Source organism: Barbus barbus, assembly GCF_936440315.1.
Source record: "Barbus barbus genome assembly, chromosome: 20".
Lineage (NCBI taxonomy): Eukaryota > Metazoa > Chordata > Actinopteri > Cypriniformes > Cyprinidae > Barbus > Barbus barbus.
This window is the reverse complement of record NC_136748.1, coordinates 15,003,506-15,020,807: the sequence shown is the minus strand read 5'-3', so window position 1 is coordinate 15,020,807 and position 17,302 is coordinate 15,003,506. Positions and strand designations below refer to the sequence as shown.

Here is a 17,302-nt window from a genome sequence, read left to right as displayed (position 1 = left end):
TGTTAGGGATGCCACTTGGTGTCAGTAAAGACTGGACAAAATTATTGGCACCTTATCAAAATTGTAAGAAATAATTGCTTTTCAAGTATGCGATGCTCCTGTAATTTGTATTTAGACACACCTGTGGCAAGTAACAGGTGTGGGCAATATAATAATCACACTTGCAACCAGTTAAAATGGAGAAAGGTTGACTCAACCTTTGTGTTGTGTGTCACACTGAGCATGGAGAAGAAAGAAGTGTAAAGAGTTGTCTGTGGATTTGAGAGAAACATTTTTTGGAAAAACATGGACAATCAAGACTACAAGTCCATCTCCAGAGATCTTAATGTTCCCATGTGTCCACTGTGCACAATATCATCAAGAGGTTTACAGTCCGTGGCACTGTAGCTAACCTCCCTGGACGTGGACGGAAGAGCAAAATTAATGAAAAATAACAACGAAGGATTGTTCAAATGGTGGATAAAGAACGCTGATTAACTTCCAAACAAATTCAAGCTGATCTGCAGACACAGGGTACAACAGTGTCAGCCCGTACTATCCGTCACCATGAATGAAAACGGACACTATGGAAGGAGACCCAGGAGGACACCACTGCTGACACAAAGGCATAAAAAAGCAAGACTGGCTACAAAATATTGTTAAGAGTGCCAATAATTTTGTCTAGTGCATTTTTGGGGTTCTGTGTGGAATTGTATCAGATTTTACTTTTCTCAGTTGTTTTTTTTTTTGTTTGCTCCAATGCAAATAAAAATAAACATGCGAGTACCAAAACATTTGCAACTGTAACCATTTTCTGAGAGAAGGGTTGCATTTTCTGACAGAATTGCCAATATTTTTGGTCACGTGTGTGTGTGTGTGTGTGTGTGTGTGTGTATAAAATCAATTAATATAAATAATTGTGTGTGCATATATATAATACAACAATCAATATCATCAATTTAAAAACAATTAATATATATATATATATATATATAAAATCAATTAATATACATAATTGTGTGCATATATATATATATAAAATACAACAATCAATATCATCAATTTAAAAACAATTAACATATATGTATATAATTAACTTATATTAATTGTTTTTATATTGATATTGATTGTGGTATTATATATATAATATATAAATAAAGTACAACAATCAGTAGCATCAATATAAAAATAATTAATATAAATAATTTAATTATATAATATGTAGAGAGAGAGATTTGAAAACCTCTAGGATAACTGCTATTTATTTATTTATGGACCGTGTTGAACTGTTGAATTGTTAAACGTGATAAATAAATTGTCATGTGATACACGTTTTAAGCATTTCATGTGATTTTAGCTAATACAACATTTAAATACAAAGCTAATACAAAAATTTGAATTTGCCATGGAAATCTGATATAGCCTAGTGTTGTATATTGTAAAAAAAAAAAAAAATCTATTTAAAACATTTACTTACACGTGGTCAGAATTGTTGGTACCCTTGGTAAAAATGATCAAAGAAGGCTGTGGAAATAAATCTGCATTGTTAATCCTTTTCATCTATTATTTAAAAAAAAAAATCACAATAATCTAACCTTTCATTGGAGAATAATAATTTAAAATGGGGGGAAATACCATTATGAAATAAATGTTTTTCTTTAATACACATTGGACACAATTAGCGGTACCCTTTTATTCAATACTTTTTGAAACCTCCATTTGCCAAAATAGTATAGTTCAAAATAATTCCTGATGAGGTTAGAGCAGTGGTTTTCATTTTACACATGGGGTACTTTTTATCCCTACGTTCTTATCTTTTTGAGAGCGGCAGCGGCATCCGCGTCGGCTTTAACCAATAAGTGAACAGATTATTAACAACCAATCATAGAACATTTAACTGAACTTATAACGGACAGCTGAAAATGGAAGAGAAGATTGTTTTAAGTTTGATGGAATTTTCCAGAATTGTATGACACATCTAAAATCTCATACAGAGACATAAATAAAAAAAATCCAGAGCGTGGAAGCTTGTGAGCGCACGAGTTGGTTTGCCAGGTAAAAATACAAATATGTACAAAATGTCCAAACAGTACATTATTGCGCGTGGTTAAATGTCATGATAAACTAACTTTCAAAAGTTTGGATTTGGTACGATTTTTAAATAAGTCTCTTCTGGCCCACCAAGGTTGAATTTATCGGATCAAAAAACAGTAAATCAGTAATATTGTGAAGTATCTATTTATTTTTTACACAGACACACACGCGCACGCACAGCCGTTCAAATATAATGATTTGCTGCTTAAGAAACATTTATGGTTATTATTATTATAATGTTGAAAACAGCTTTGCTGATTAATAATTTTATGGAAACCGTGATAGTCAGAAATCTGGTTATGTAACATTTTTAAAAATGTTTACACTATTATCCAATTATTTAAATTAATTATTTTATTCAGAAATAATGCATTAAATTGAAGTGACAGTAATTATACAAATGCTGTGTGTGAGTGTTTGATAAAATCAATGGAGCCTTGGTGAGCAGAAGATGATTTTTTTTTTTTTTTTTTTTTTAAACATAAAAAATATTTCTGGCCCCAAACTTTTGAAAGGTGGTGTGCATCAGGTTCAAGAAGGCTAGACAGACACACAATCGATAATAAGCCATCTGCTTTTTTTTTTTTTTTGTTTTGTTTTTTTTGTTTACTGTAACATCTGCTTTTCATTATCTACTGATTAATTGACTTTTTGATTTGATTACTATATACACGTGTTTGTAACTATATACACATTTCAAACAGATTTATCCTAATTTAATATCTGTAGCCAGTTGATCATATTAGTTTATTCAATGGAGTGTTGCCAGGACACTTCTCCTTGAGGTGAGCTAAAATAGGTGCAGAATGTTTCTCTAACAGACACTGCAAGTCTGCTACTGCTGATGGCTCCCATTCTTAATACATAGTCACATGGAGAACTTCTTGCTGCATGCTCTTCCTCACATTTGTTGCCATGAATCCGTAGGAAATTGTGCAGAATCCATGTGGCTTTCACAATTGCCTCTGCTTTCTCAGGTGTAACAGCCATCATCCGCCTATAGACTGCCAAAGGCATTCTCTACCACTCTTCTTGCCCGGGACAAGCGATAATTATATACCTTCTTCTCTGTTGTGAGCTGCAGTCCTGGAAAGGGCCTCATCAGATTTATTTGCAGTGGGAAAGCTTAATCTCTAACAAAGACATGTGACATAGGCCCAAGGCTTTCTGCCCCTGGTGGTGTGTCCATTGCAATGCCAAGTTTTCCCTCTTTCAATCTTTTTCCCAAAGAGGAACAGGAAAATACTCCTCCATCACTGTTTCTTCCGAAAGCTCCAACATCAATTACACAAAACAGATAATGTGCAACAACTAATGCCAGAAGGACAATATAGTGTGTGCCCTTTATAAATATAATGATCCAGAGTTTGGTGGAGCTTGTAACACCACATGTTTGCCACTATACAAATAAATCTGACATTATGTATTCATGTATAATTTGCAATAATTCTTATTTTTTCAGTGTATTAACAATTTTTCTGTTTTTGTTTTTAAACTTTTTTTTTTTCTGGATAGTTGAAGTAGTGAGGAAAAAATTGAAAAATCTCAGGGACAAATATATAAAAGAAAGGAGAGCAATGAAAGACAAGGAGAGCGGGTCAGGAGGAGCAGACAGCCAGAAAGTCTGGAAATACTTGAACATCATTGCATTCCTTGAGTCCCATGTGAGAGAGAGGCCGACAAGCAGTAACATGGTGGAAAATGAAGAAGAACAGGAAGTTATTCTCACATTTGATCCAGTCACAGTGCAGATATAGCAGGAAGTGAGTGATATCAGTACAACTGAGGATTCCCTTGTTGAGAATGAAAATGAGAACAGCTCACAAATGCCTAAGGAATGTACATCAGTTCCTCAGGTACCAATGAAAAGGCGAAGACAGCAGGAAATTTATTTAGAGTCACGTGTACTTGAAAAGGTGGATGAAATCTCCAAGCAGCTTAAAGACTGTGGCGATGAGGATGATCTCTTCCTCATGAGTCTTGTACCAGCTTTTAAGAGACTGAGCGAGATACAAAAATCTACAGCCCGCATAGAAATTTTGCAAGAGTTCTCACTGATGTTTGGAGCAGAGGTTGCTTCAAGGTTCCTGGAAAAATGGAACACCAGTTTTAAAGAAAAAGTTGTCTAGGAGGCCAGGAACCTTAAAGAGACTGCTCTCCTAAAACAGCTTCTGAAAGCTGTACTGAATGATGATCCAGGTACAGTCATCATCACAGTAGTAATGTTGTTACTTGAGTCAATCATTCTTCTTTTTAAAAAGGTTTTATTGATTATTTCCCAAAAATTCTGCTTAAAACACTTAGTACACAGTTATTTCTTAAAATTTAGTCTATTACTAAAGCTCATCAGTAAATTCATGCTTTAGGAATGCTGTTCATAACTTTTTACATAAAAAAAACATGATGCATGTCCCCTTGGCTTTGGGCATGTACAGTATATGAAACATTTTGTTTGCTCTCCAGCACAACTATAACTACCCCACTAATAGTTTGTAATTTTAAAATATTATGATGCATAATACACGGGGGTAACTTAGAGATGGCATAAACAGACTAGTTTGAAATAACTACTGTTATTTTGTGTCTCCAGAATGGGACAGTGACATGGCTTCTCTCCTTGTCCTGCTGGGTCTTCTTACTCCACAATCAGCTGAGGAAAGCGGCCCAAGAAGATCAGTGTTGGAGAGGCAACACATCATCAGGTGAAGTTTCATAAGGTTTGTTAAGACAACTCTATCCTATTCCAAATATTGTACTTCATGCCTATTTTTAAACCAATCGTTTATAAATGGACATTTATATTGTGTTTCAGTCATGCCAAAGTCTTGATGACCATCTTCTGACCACTAAAGGAAACCCTCAACCATACGTTATTGCTTCAGGGACTTCAAAAGTTTTGCCTTGTCAGTCATGTACATCCTTGGGTATGTGATGATCTGTTCAAGTCCAATTTTGTTTTCAGTGTGAAGTTTTCATGATGCTCTGTTCAGCCTGTACACATTTTTGCAGACAACTATGTACAAAACTGATAAAGGTACAACTGAAGAAACTCCAAAAGTCAAAGAACTGAGAGCAAGGCTGTTGAACAAGCAGTAATTGTCTTATTAAAACAAAATGTTGTTGTTTCCCCTGCACTTCATCCTTTGGTTCAGCTTTGCATTTTTTCAGGCACCTAAAAACAATTCATGGAATGTGTCCTGGTATCACAAGTTGTTCCTTGTTTTTTTTTCATCTGATGTATACGTGTCTTCCTCTGGTTACACAATCCTATACTGCACAACTTTTTTTTTTTTATAAACCTGCATTTTTGATTTTATATAATGCAGTGATGTGTTGTTGGCAATATTTTATACAATTTTACTGAACATTTATCACTCTGTTAGCTGCCTACATGTATTAAATGTAAATGTTTTGCTGTTAGATTTTACAGTATTTTATGACAGCAATTATTTTCAAAGTGTATCCATGCATGGAATTTCTAAACCTAATCTATGGATTTGCTCAAATAAAAGTAGTAAGTCAAGAGTATGGCATTCAGTGTAGTCATTTTCACATAAAACAAACATTGTCTTAAATGTTAACTCTAAGAAGTGTTAAATATTTTTTAAATGTTGATTTTTAACACTGGTAAGGAGTTCATATTATAATTAACTCAATTTTAGAGTTATAATTACTCTCCATAGGATTATAATTTTAACTCCAGAAAGAGGTACATTTTAACTCTGAAAAAGTGTTAAAAATTCAACTCCAAGAGCCGAGTTATTTTAACTATTTGATGGTCACGCATGTAGACTCAGGGAGCATGTACCAGGGAGTTTATTCCAACGAGCAGAATTTGCTGTGTAGTTATATTCCTGTGAAACAGGAAGCCGTGGCTGGATAATTTCATGTTCATAATCACCCTGGAGTGCTCAAAATTGTGAATATGAATGGGAATATAGTTCAGATATATTTTACTCATAAGAATTTCTAGGGGTACCAGTAATTGTGTCCAACATGTATTTGAGAAAAATGTATTTCTTAATATGCTTTGTGAAAAAAAAAGATCAAAAGGATTAACAATGCACATTTATTTTCACAGCCTTCTTTGGTCATATTTACCAAGGGCACCAACAATTCTGACCACGTGTGTATACCCACTCACTAGCAGGCAAGGAATGAGTTGCTACTGTATATGCTGGATTTGTGGTTGACTTTTGATCTGTACGAGATTCATCTGTAGAATCGTTATAGTTCCTGTAATGCAATGATTTTTTCTGAATGCTAATAATAATTAACATTATGAAGTAGGCTTCACACACAACCTACGGGGGAAAAAAATACAATGTAGACTAATGCAAACATATAATGTAGTTTTATTTGTATTTTTTTGCATGGTGCAGTGACATTTATTTTTTTAAACAAAACACCATCTATTGATCTTTCTATCTATTTATGTTACAGAATCATTTTGAAACTTGCAACCTGAAATTCGCTCCCTGGTAAACAGTCGCCTATATGACGAAGTGTGATAAGTGCCTTATTGACCCTTTCGCGTCACTAGTGTCTGACTCGAACTATAGGATTAAGCCAAACCAACTATGCTTACGTAAAGCCTTACTGAGGGTGGAGAGAAGACGTCTTCAGAAGTCCCAGTCGTGATGGCAGTAACACGTAGTGCTGACATTAAACCTCAGTGAATGATAAGTGCTCGTGCTTACCGCAAGTTTATTTGGGGATACAACTTAATACCTTTTAGCAGGCGAAATGAAAACGGACAGCGCATTTCGTCGGGTTGTTGGTCCATTACAAAGACATGTCTATTTTATCCTTACTTTACCGATATTTTTCACTGCCTTTACATTTTTCGTGGATGTCTTTACGTTACACATTACGTCTTGCAGTGATAATATAGCGAGCAAGTCTTTGAACCAAACAGTGGACACTAATATTTTCAACATCTCAACAAGTTGGACAGGCAATCACAGCGACCTCACACACGTGAGTAATAAAGATTGCACAACATATAGCCTATTTAGAGCCCAGCACATGTATTCAGTGAGTTACAGGCTATCTGTTTTGCAGCAGAGTCTCACGTGTCACGAGGCGAAGCGTTTTGCACATGGGCAAGCGACGTACATGACGGGTTTACTTATCGGCTCTTTATTCGCTGGCGCTGTTTCTGACAAGTTGGTATTTGTCCCTTTCTGTTTTCGACGTCAGACGTTACTACGTACAAGTAACCCTATGAAACATTGTATTTTCTCCCTCTAATCAGGTATGGAAAGAAATTACTTCTAATCTGCTGCTCAACGGTCCTCGCAGTTACTACTATTGTAGTGGCATTTCTGCCGTATGTGCCTGTTTACTTGACTGCTCGCTGCATCAGTGGAGTAGCCTGCTGTGCCATTCACATCTGCACCTTCAGTTTAGGTACAACTACTCTTATGCGTGTCTTCTTATTCTGTATTAACACTGTTGGACAAAAAAAAAAAAAAAACATTTTAGTGACAAGAGGTTTTTTTCTTCTACCTTTTAAAATAAGCATATATGTAAAAAAAATGGAACAGTATTAATTTTAGAATATAGGCCTAACACAATTAAGTTAATTTATAATGCCAAATAAATTAAAATTACTTCTGATTTCTCAGGAGTTGAATGGAGCCTGCCCAACTATCGTATCTGGCCACCCACCCTGTTTTCCTTCATCTTCAGTCTGGGAATGATGGGATTGGCGGCTGTAGCTTTCTTGGCCAGTGGTTGGATGCAGTTTCATCTGGCACTGGGAATCCCTCAGATCCTTTTCCTACCTCTTTATTTGTTAGTAGAACAATCACAAATTTTCAGTGCATGGTTGAATTATTTAAAAAAAGTGTTTCAAAGTGTTTGTTTGTTTGCTTTTGTTTATTCATTCTTTCTTGCAATTATTAGCTTTCTTCCAGAATCTCCTAGATGGCTGCTTCTAAATAAGAGGATGAAAACACTAGAGGGCTATCAGAATAGAAGTTCTGAGGACAAGCACTACTTGGGTCTTGTAAGACACAAAGTCATAATCTAAAATTGCTCAAATGTTTGTGGAAAGTGGAGAGACATGCCATTTCAGCATGCAGAATTGTGCTTACATAAATTGTACATTCCTTTCATTGACAGCTTTTGGATTCTGTGGACAATGATACACAGAAGCCACTCTCAGAGAAGATCTCCAATAATACAGAGTCTAATTTCGCCAACTTTACATCACCTACTATACTCCTGCGTCTGTTTGTCATGAGTTACATTGGGTAGGGAAGTTTGTGGTAATAATTTCTGTGATGATTTATTCCTAACATTTTATTCTCTATTCTATTCTAGTCCATTCTATTCTATTATGAAGGTAAATCAGTAGCTAAACTCGAGAGGTTGCTGATTTGAATGTGAGAACTTGTCATATTAATATTTGTATTTGTAAGTTGAAATTTACACTCGCAGCTCTGATCTGAAAAGCTGAATCTTTCGATTTGCACACACACATAATAATCAAAAATCAATTCCCTGACGGGTGGAATGCGCGTGTATCCTCGGGCTTCCGCTGCGTCGACTTTGGTGAAAATCTCTGACCCGCCACCGATTGGGGCGCAGCCCACGCCTTGGCGACCTCGTCGTGCTGGTCGGGGAGGAACGGGGCTTGCTACCTCGGCGTAGCAGCTCGGCGGCCCGAGTGAAGGAACCACAAATCCAGCTTGCTCTTAGTCGGTTCATCAGTGGACTCCCACTCTAGACCGAAATTGCTCACGGCCTTGGTGAGAATCCAAACGAGCTCATCCTGGAACGCGGTGTGTCCCTCCACTTCGTAGCGCTCCTCTGGAGTGTGGGCCCAGTCCTTCTCGGACGTCGTTAGGGACAGCGCCTCGTCAAGATCGTCGTCGTCCCCCTCCGCACCAAACAAGATAATCTCTGAAGCGCCAGGGGTGGGCCGAAGACTCTCTTCCGCAAAGCACACCGGAGAGCGGGGGGGTGAAGCGCACCTTTCTGCGCGGTCACCCACGTGAGGCTGTCGTCCCACTAGAATTTAAAATTCAAAACTAATTTTAAAAAAAAAACTGCCCAGGTATCGAATCGGTATCGGCAGATACTCAGAATTTTTGTTATCGGATCGGGATCGGTTCTGAAAAAGTCGTATCGAGCCACCCCTAATTCTATTCCATTCTGTTCTATTCTCTACTTTTGAAAGTATGTGCTGTATTGCGACACATTTTTTAAGGATTTTCAAGTGTGTGACAGAGGGAGGTGACCTTGCACCTTAAGCAGTGTCTTTCTTGAGTTGTTTTTTAAAGCTAAAAGTAAATAGATTGACTGAATGATTTAACTTTGAGGGGCTGTTACATAAAAACCCCACTACCAAGTTTGTTTTCTCAAGTTAGAGACACTTCTTTCCTCTGTAACTATTAGCAATATCTGAATAAATTCATGTTTTTTTAATCCAAACAATTTGCTGTTTATATGAACCTACGCGAACGATTGTTTTAACGTGTTTTTTTCTTTTACAGTTTTGCGTCTGCTCTCACATATTATGGGATCTGCTTCAGTGTGGGAAGTTTCGGTGTAAATATCTATTTGGCGCAGTTTTTCTCTGGTCTATCAGAGGCTCCCTCTTTGCTGCTTCCATTTCTGTTGAAGCGATGGGGCCGTAGGCCGTTCAGCATGGGCTCGCTGTTCCTCAGTGGCATTTCCTGTATGCTGTCCCTCCTCGTTTCCAAGTTCTGCGGTGAGAGACACAGTCATTGAAATACAATACATGAGCACAGACTGACCATGGTCTGATATTGCTTGGTGCTCACTATATTTATTTAAAGAATATCACTCTTAAAACTGATGATTTGTAATCATCTCGCTTTCTGAACAGACATACCTGCTCTTGTTATGACTCTGGCACTGATGGGCAAGCTGTGTATGCAGTCCACCTACTGTGTCTCTGTGCTCTATGGGATTGAGCTGTTCCCAACTGTAATAAGGTACACAGTATCCAAACAGACCTAACTGATAAAGCCTATTCTTGGTCAGATAATTTGATAACTCGTCTCTAAGTTCAAAACAAGCTTAGAGTCAACCGTGTTGATCTCAGTTATAAAATGCGCAAGGTCAGAAAACTGTAAAAGCATCTTTGTTTGTGTGAAATTAAATGTAATTTGGAGTAAATTTGGGATTTCAAAAAGTATATCACAGCTCACTTTTCAAAAATTATTTTAAAATATATGAGCATGTGCTGATCTGTACGAGTATTTTTTTCTGATTACAAATCAAAAGAGATTTAGATATATTACATGTAACCTCTGTGGCATTTCCTGCAAGAAATTGCTAGAGAGATATTGGATTGTCGTGCAGGTAGACAATAAATATGCTGAATCATTGTAGAGCTTATAAAACACGTTTTTCCCCCACAAGTTACATAACATCGTGTGCAGTGTGGCAGTACTAAGTAAGCTAACAGCACAGTAATAGACAATAAGAGATAAAAATTAATTTGAATGTACAGATAAGTAGTTGCTGCACATTTTTACACCAACGCTGAAACTGAGTTGGTAGAAAAAAATTATTATGATACTGATTATCACACTTAGTTTTCTCTAAATCTGGCCATAGTTGAGCTTTTTCCCATTTATTACAAGACAGATCATAGTCAGTCAGAACTCAAAATGTGTAGTTACTGTCTTTTTGCCTTTGGAGGACAGTGAAGCTGTCTGCATATAAACCTGGGATAGAAAAAAGTTGTACATGTTGTATTTAAAAATGTTAATATTTTCTATCAAGAACACCACTGCTCCGGTTGTGTGTGTGTTCACTGCTGTGTGTGTGCACTTTGGATGGGTTAAATGCAGAGCACGAATTCCGAGTATGGGTCACCATACTTGGCCGTATGTCACTTCAGTTCACTTCACTTGTTGTTCATGAAATGTGCATCTCTTTCTCACTAACAAACCGTTTTACGCTATGCAGGCAGAAGTGCGTCGGCCTGGTTAGTCTTTGTTACCGAGTGGCCTGCATTATAAATGCGGTGGTGACCCCCGATGGCGGGATCCCTCTGCCAGCTATGATCTGTTACAGCAGTGGGCCAATCATTGGTGCAGCCCTGTGCCTGCTTCTTCCAGAGACCAGTGGCATCCCTTTACCAGACACAGTACAAGACTGTCAGAAACAGCCCAGACTGAAGCTCTCATGCTGTGTATGGTGAGATAAAAAAATATTTTAAAAAAATTGATGTAATACCTTATAATACACAATTGCATATATTATTTAAATATATATTAAAATTAAATTCAACCAGCCATATTGAAAGCCAGTAAAGAGCCAAGTATATGATGTGGCTCTGGAGTTCTGATAGCTGAACAGCTGATCAGGCAAAAAACAAATATGAACGTGTATGGAGTATTTTGAATTCCAGGGAGGATATGCCAGACTTGTGTTGTAAACTAGTGTGCGGCACGGCATCAGATGTAAAGCTTATCAGTAAACGTCATGCCATGACAGTATTTTTTTCATCCGCATGCCATCTATATCCAAATGATAGCTAAATGTTTAAAGATAAAAATGCTGGTTAGCTGCATTCAAATATCAATATTTTAAAACATGCATGTACAATTGGATGTATTCTGGACTAATTAAAATTTTTTTTTCGTTTTCATATCAGTTGGCCTGTGAAGCCTAAATATGAATCGGATGCTTCTTTTACCAAGGAGAATGACACGAAGAACCAAATGGAATCCAGTCCTCTCTCAGCATAATCAACAAGAGGAACATAGCACAACTGACTTTTTCATATAATTTTTTATTTGCTTTCATGTCAAATACAAATGAGGGCCTAAGCTTGGGATTGTACCATTTCAAAAATATATCTCGAGTAATACTGTGTAATGGGTTTTTGTATGTGTTTGTAATGAATTTTACTTCTGGATGATTGATACTGGAACATCTAGTAAGATTTAATTTTATACTTCAGTGCTGCTATTGTAGATATTTTTATATAAGAGTTCTTTAGTTCAAAAACATGCACACATTTTTAAAAACAAAAATTAAAATATATATACTTTATGCTTTGAAAGTATAAGTTTTTTTAAAGGTTTATTGACAAATTAATTTTCTAAACTACCTATGTTCTTGGATTTCCAAAGTAAAATTTTTACCTTCACAAACACTTGGGGGCAAAGTCTTGTGTAATTCTTAATGAAACAGACAGCAGGTTAAATCATTGGTTTTAACAGCTTGTGTATATACATGCAAAACAAAAAATAACTTTAACTCGGATGTATGATGCACCCTTTATTAAAATGCATTCTAAAAAATAAAGCATATTTGTTTGCATTTATGCTTTCCATTGCACAAAATGTTCTTTAGATTATTAAAATGTTTTTCACACTAAGAAAATAAGTTTTATTTTCTTGATATCATAGGCATATTGCATTCCGTTGTGATTGCTTAAGTGGAATAGAATAGTTGCTAGAACTGAATTGTGAGTCTTGAACTTTTCTACCATTTCATTAAATGTTTCCAGTGCAGCTGCTGCTTAAAATTTCCATGTAGGTCTTGGAGTGTGGACTAAAAAAGGTTCCAAACACATTCAATCAGCTAACTCGGCACATATACAATATATTTATGCACTGATCTATGTATATCTCTGCTGCAAAACTACACGTATAGCATGTACTTGAACATTCAGCTGTAGTTGTTATTCTTACCAGCTGTTAAAAGAATTTGCATGTTGCTCATTGCAGAATATAATTTGCTTAGAGAATTTTTAATAGAGGTGCACAGAAACTACTTTCTATTTGATTGTTTTACTCAGTACTTAAGACTAGATCTTTAGCTTGTGTGACACCTAGTGGGCAATGATTTAAGTATGCGCAAGTGTCAACGTGATATTAACTTAGTTATAACTCATGTTACAATAAGAAAAATCAAGTCTTAAACCAGCACCACGGACAAACTGTAAGTTAAAAAAATTAGGAAATCTTTATTAGAACTGATATACATTCATTGGCATTTAAAATCGGTAGGAAAACAATCATTCATGTTTGATTAACATTTGTGAAAACAGCAATAAATTAAAGCAATGAAAGCAATCATTCATTCACTTCCTTAAAAAAAACAAACAAACACCATTTTCCTTTTTTTCTGAGTATTAAGGCAGACGTGAAGTTAAAAGTTTATAAAACAATAAATAAGGCTTGTTATAAACTATGGAGCTTATCATTTGTAATAACATTTGTTTGAAACAGCTGTGCAGTGTTATTATCAGAGGAAAAACAAGCAGCAATGTGCCACTATGTTTTTGCCAATGGCAAACCATTGTGCTATCATATTTCAAATACCTGGAGCAACTTCATTTAAAATACCACAATGTCACTTTTTTGGTTTCTGCATGTATGCATATAAAGCATAATTGTATTCCAGTGTGTTTCTAAACTATAGCATAACTAAAAATATAAAACAGGAACCCTTTAGTAGTCAACCCACTTACCAGTAACTGAACAGCCAAAATGAAACAAAGAAAATATTTCACCAATGCCAGGAACATTGAAAAACACACCTCTTGTCATCCCTTAATAAAGTGCTCCTAAAAATATACTCCATCATAAAATGTCATTTCAAACTGTGCAAAAGAAAAGGATCCTTCAATGCCAGACATCATTTGTTATCAATTTGAGATTTTTCTGGGTGTTTTAGTACCTTCAGCTATAGGACACAAAATTAGCTGGAAAGATTCCAACCTGCCCTCTTAGTTCTCCTTCCCACCAGTCGTACTGCGAGTCGGTTTTGGTGATAACAGTGATGCGATCTCCTGGAACAAAGCTCAGATCTCCAGGCTGCTGGCCGGTGAATGGATGCACGGCGGTGACCACTAAAGCGCCACCTGATGCTTGATCTAGAACACGTTAGAAAGGAGAGGTCATTGTTTGGTTGAAAACACTTTCCTTATTGGAGAAATTTTGAAAGTGTAATTCTAACCACAGTGTAAAGGTCATTTAAAGATTAGTAACATACAGAATGATCCCCAAACTGTTATTCTTCATTACTAAAGACATTAAACATTTAGTAAAACATATTCATAAGTTGATTAAAATGTATATAAATACATGCATAAAATACTAAATTAAACAAACAAACAAAAAAATTTACATTTTTGTTTTTTTGTTTTGTTATTGCAGCATTTTCTAGTTACAAATCAGTGTGAAGGTCATATAAAGCCTAATAATATACAGAATGATTCCCAAGTTCCACTAAGGGTTATTATTGTTAACTAAAACTGAAACTGAAATTGAGACCATAAAAACTCATTTTCATTACTTGAAATAAAAAAAATATATATATTCCAGCTAGTTGTCAAGGCAACATTTCTCATTTTAATTTAGTTTAACTTGTACTAAAATAAAAAGAAAACAAATAAAATTAATAAAAAAAACCAGCATATATAAAACTAAAATAAAAATGACAAAACACATAACAAAATGAAAATGGAAAAATATAAAAGTAAAAACCTGATTCAAACTATTAATAAAAATAAAATAGTATCTCAGCGATACTAAAATAATATTGAGGCCACATTATTAAAGACAATGAAACATGTATTATTAAATTAATTTAATAAATTAATTCATAATTAAATTAAATAAAAAAAATAGTATAAACGTAGTGTGCATTTGCACTTTACTGCTGAAAATTATTTTTATTTATTTTAAACATACTGAACGGTATTTCAGCACTGCTTTGGAACAATATAAAAAAAGAGCTATATTCATTTAATTAAACATTATGATGCTTTTGTTTGTGCTTTTCCTTATTTGTAAGGTAGTTTGATAAATAATTACATGTAAATGTATAAATGTTGCACATACAGTGACATTAGCAATGAATAAATATGTATGGTATTGAAAACGTGTCTATATAAAGTTGTAATACCACATTATCAACACTAGAGAGCAGCATGTATGTACTCTTAAAACAGATTAGCCCACTTTGGCTCAGTTAACCTGGCACTCTCCCTCAAACACACATTGCGTTGTACTTCCAACACCACAAAACTTTCCAGCTCATACTCTAATAGATGGTGGTGCACAACACAGTATTAATATCTGCAGATAGGATCTGTCAGCCAGGTGTCTATTAACATGCTAAGAAATAAACAACTGTGCAATCATTTCTGCTGTCATGTTAACAAACAGCAAATGTAAACCTTCAATTACTGAAACTCTTGACTATGTGTTTTAACACAATTGAGCGGGAATAAATGCACTTTGCTCATGGAACTTAAAGATTTGGAGTATGTGATTTTGTTCCTTCCTTTAGAGGTCTTTTGGAAAACAATGTTTAAGCAAAATGCAAAACACTTTATTCTCGATGCATGGTTAAATAGGTCACAAAAGTGTAAGACGACCAGTGAAACTTTGATTAGTGACCTGGCCTACAAATAATGCAGAGTTTGAAAGCAACTACATGTACGTTTTTTTCTTGAAATATGTGATCCTGGACCACAAAACCGATTATAAGTTGCATGGGTATATTTGTAGCAATAGTCAGCAATATTGGTCAAAATTATCGCTTTTTCTTTTATGCCAAAAATCATTAGTATATTAAGTATAGATCATGTTCCATGAAGATATTTTGTAAATTTCCTCCTGTACATATATCAAAACTTAATTTTTGATTAGTAATATGCATTGCTAAGAACTTAATTTGGACAACTTTAAAGGCGATTTTCTCGATATTTTGATTTTTTTTGCACCCTCAGATTCCAGATTTTCAAATAGTTGTATCTCAACCAAATATGGTCCTATCCTAACAAACCATTCATCAATGGAAAGCTTATTTAATCAGCTTATTTATCAGGGTTGCCAGGTCTGTTAAACAAAACCAGCCCAACTGACCCTTTGCAGGGAGCTTGATTGACAGGCAATCTGACCAATCATTACGTCGAATCTGCATTTTGTCCGACAAACAAATCATACAGGGCAGTAGGGCCCTGTCCTAAATGGCACACTTCACATGCACTTGCCGTCTTGTGGACTTACAATGGCCGCTGCATGCGCAGGGAAGACCACGAAGGTTTAGGGTGTGATTTGGGAAGGGGCCTGAACGAACTTCTGAATTATTGACATCTTTCCGCGGTTGAACTAAAATACCTTCTTATGTTCATTCACGGTTTTTTTTCATCCTTTAAATACGAAAAGATGATCAGTTCACATGCCACTTGAACTGAGGTGCTACAGCAATCTGTCACGACGCATTAAAGAGCCACAACATGGCATTTATTGTTTGAATTTCTTAAAATTACAATATGATGTGGTGTGAGAGTGGCGTGGCTTGTCGGAGTTAGCAACAGTAACGAAGTGGGCGGGTCTCTGCGAAGGGTCAATTGCTATACAAAACTTGCCCTCTCGTGGAACACCCACGACAACAGTGTAAAAGTAGCCCGATTTGGCAGTAAAACAGTGGACTTGGCAACCCTGCTCCCACGCTCCCTCTAAAGGTATTTTCTGGAAGCACTGTATGTAAATTTGGTGGGCTGTTACTTTACCACAGCAACAAATGCAGGTGTACAGCTATCTGTAATTATGACAGTGAATTCCATTCACATAACTGTAGAGGTCTCTAAAGTCACAAAATGACATTGGGTTGCTTTAAAGTTGCATCATTACTAAATGCCCATTATTGAAAATAAATTATTTGTGCATGTTTAATTTTTAGGTATTAATAAATTAATTTGGCCTTGTTATTTTTAATCAAAATGTCTTGACCTAATCTTCTAATAGTTATGTATATCGGACTTCTCCAATAATTCATCCGCATAAACCCCATCCCTTCAATCAATCAGCTGCAAGCTTGCGTTCAGATCTGCCTCCATCCAACAACCGATGGACAAAATAAAGTTTCTAGATTACATTTTTTATTTTTTCATACAGTTTCACTGTATGACACAACATATATTTAAAACAGATTTTGAATTCCAGATTCCCAATGTGGTTTCAGACCATTTCATTCATTTATCAATCTAAGCAGAGTGACATTCAACATGCATCGAGCTGGCTGAATGATAAGACTTGCTTTGCTAGGAAAATGAGGGGAAACAGGTGTCGAGGAGTGAAGACATATAAGAGAGGAGCAGGGAATCAGACAGAGGTGGAATGTGGTTTCACACTGTTGGCACCTGCTGGGAAATCTGACTCCAAATAAACCTCAGGCCTTGCCAAAAGCTTCAGTCGAGCCGTTTTTCACACTAAAT

At 35.8% G+C, this 17,302-nt stretch overlaps 2 protein-coding genes and 1 long non-coding RNA gene across 6 annotated transcripts in view; 2 read left to right on the top strand and 1 right to left on the bottom strand.

The window, feature by feature from the left end:
• Positions 1 to 1,863: 1,863 nt before the first annotated feature.
• Positions 1,864 to 5,599, top strand: LOC306886142. Its single transcript, XR_013785608.1, has 4 exons — positions 1,864 to 2,034; positions 3,589 to 4,272; positions 4,664 to 4,790; positions 4,886 to 5,599. It is a non-coding gene; the product is annotated as an uncharacterized lncRNA (long non-coding RNA).
• Positions 5,600 to 6,564: 965 nt separating this feature from the next.
• LOC306886631 (solute carrier family 22 member 6) lies at positions 6,565 to 12,443 on the top strand. 3 transcript variants are annotated; one of them, XM_079443910.1, is made up of 10 exons: positions 6,565 to 7,053; positions 7,141 to 7,241; positions 7,331 to 7,485; positions 7,704 to 7,872; positions 7,984 to 8,086; positions 8,203 to 8,333; positions 9,579 to 9,796; positions 9,935 to 10,043; positions 11,026 to 11,256; positions 11,717 to 12,443. In XM_079443910.1, exons 1-10 carry the CDS (start codon positions 6,820 to 6,822, stop codon positions 11,808 to 11,810), a joined length of 1,545 nt encoding a protein of 514 aa, XP_079300036.1. In that variant the 5' UTR covers positions 6,565 to 6,819; the 3' UTR covers positions 11,811 to 12,443. The 3 variants fall into 3 exon arrangements, with proteins under 3 accessions (XP_079300036.1, XP_079300034.1, XP_079300035.1); XM_079443909.1 differs by having other exon boundaries at positions 6,612 to 7,053; positions 7,138 to 7,241; XM_079443908.1 differs by having other exon boundaries at positions 7,704 to 8,086; positions 11,717 to 12,437.
• A 568-nt stretch (positions 12,444 to 13,011) lies between these two features.
• Positions 13,012 to 17,302, bottom strand: part of LOC306886632 (SH3 domain-containing YSC84-like protein 1) — a 29,505-nt gene continuing 25,214 nt past the window's right edge. Inside the window, exon 10 of one of the 2 annotated variants that reach the window (XM_079443911.1) lies at positions 13,012 to 13,948. In XM_079443911.1, coding sequence (XP_079300037.1) covers positions 13,755 to 13,948 — 194 coding nt within the window. In that variant the 3' untranslated portion in view covers positions 13,012 to 13,754. The remainder of the gene's footprint in view (positions 13,949 to 17,302) is intronic. The other variant, XR_013785639.1, reaches the window with a different exon arrangement.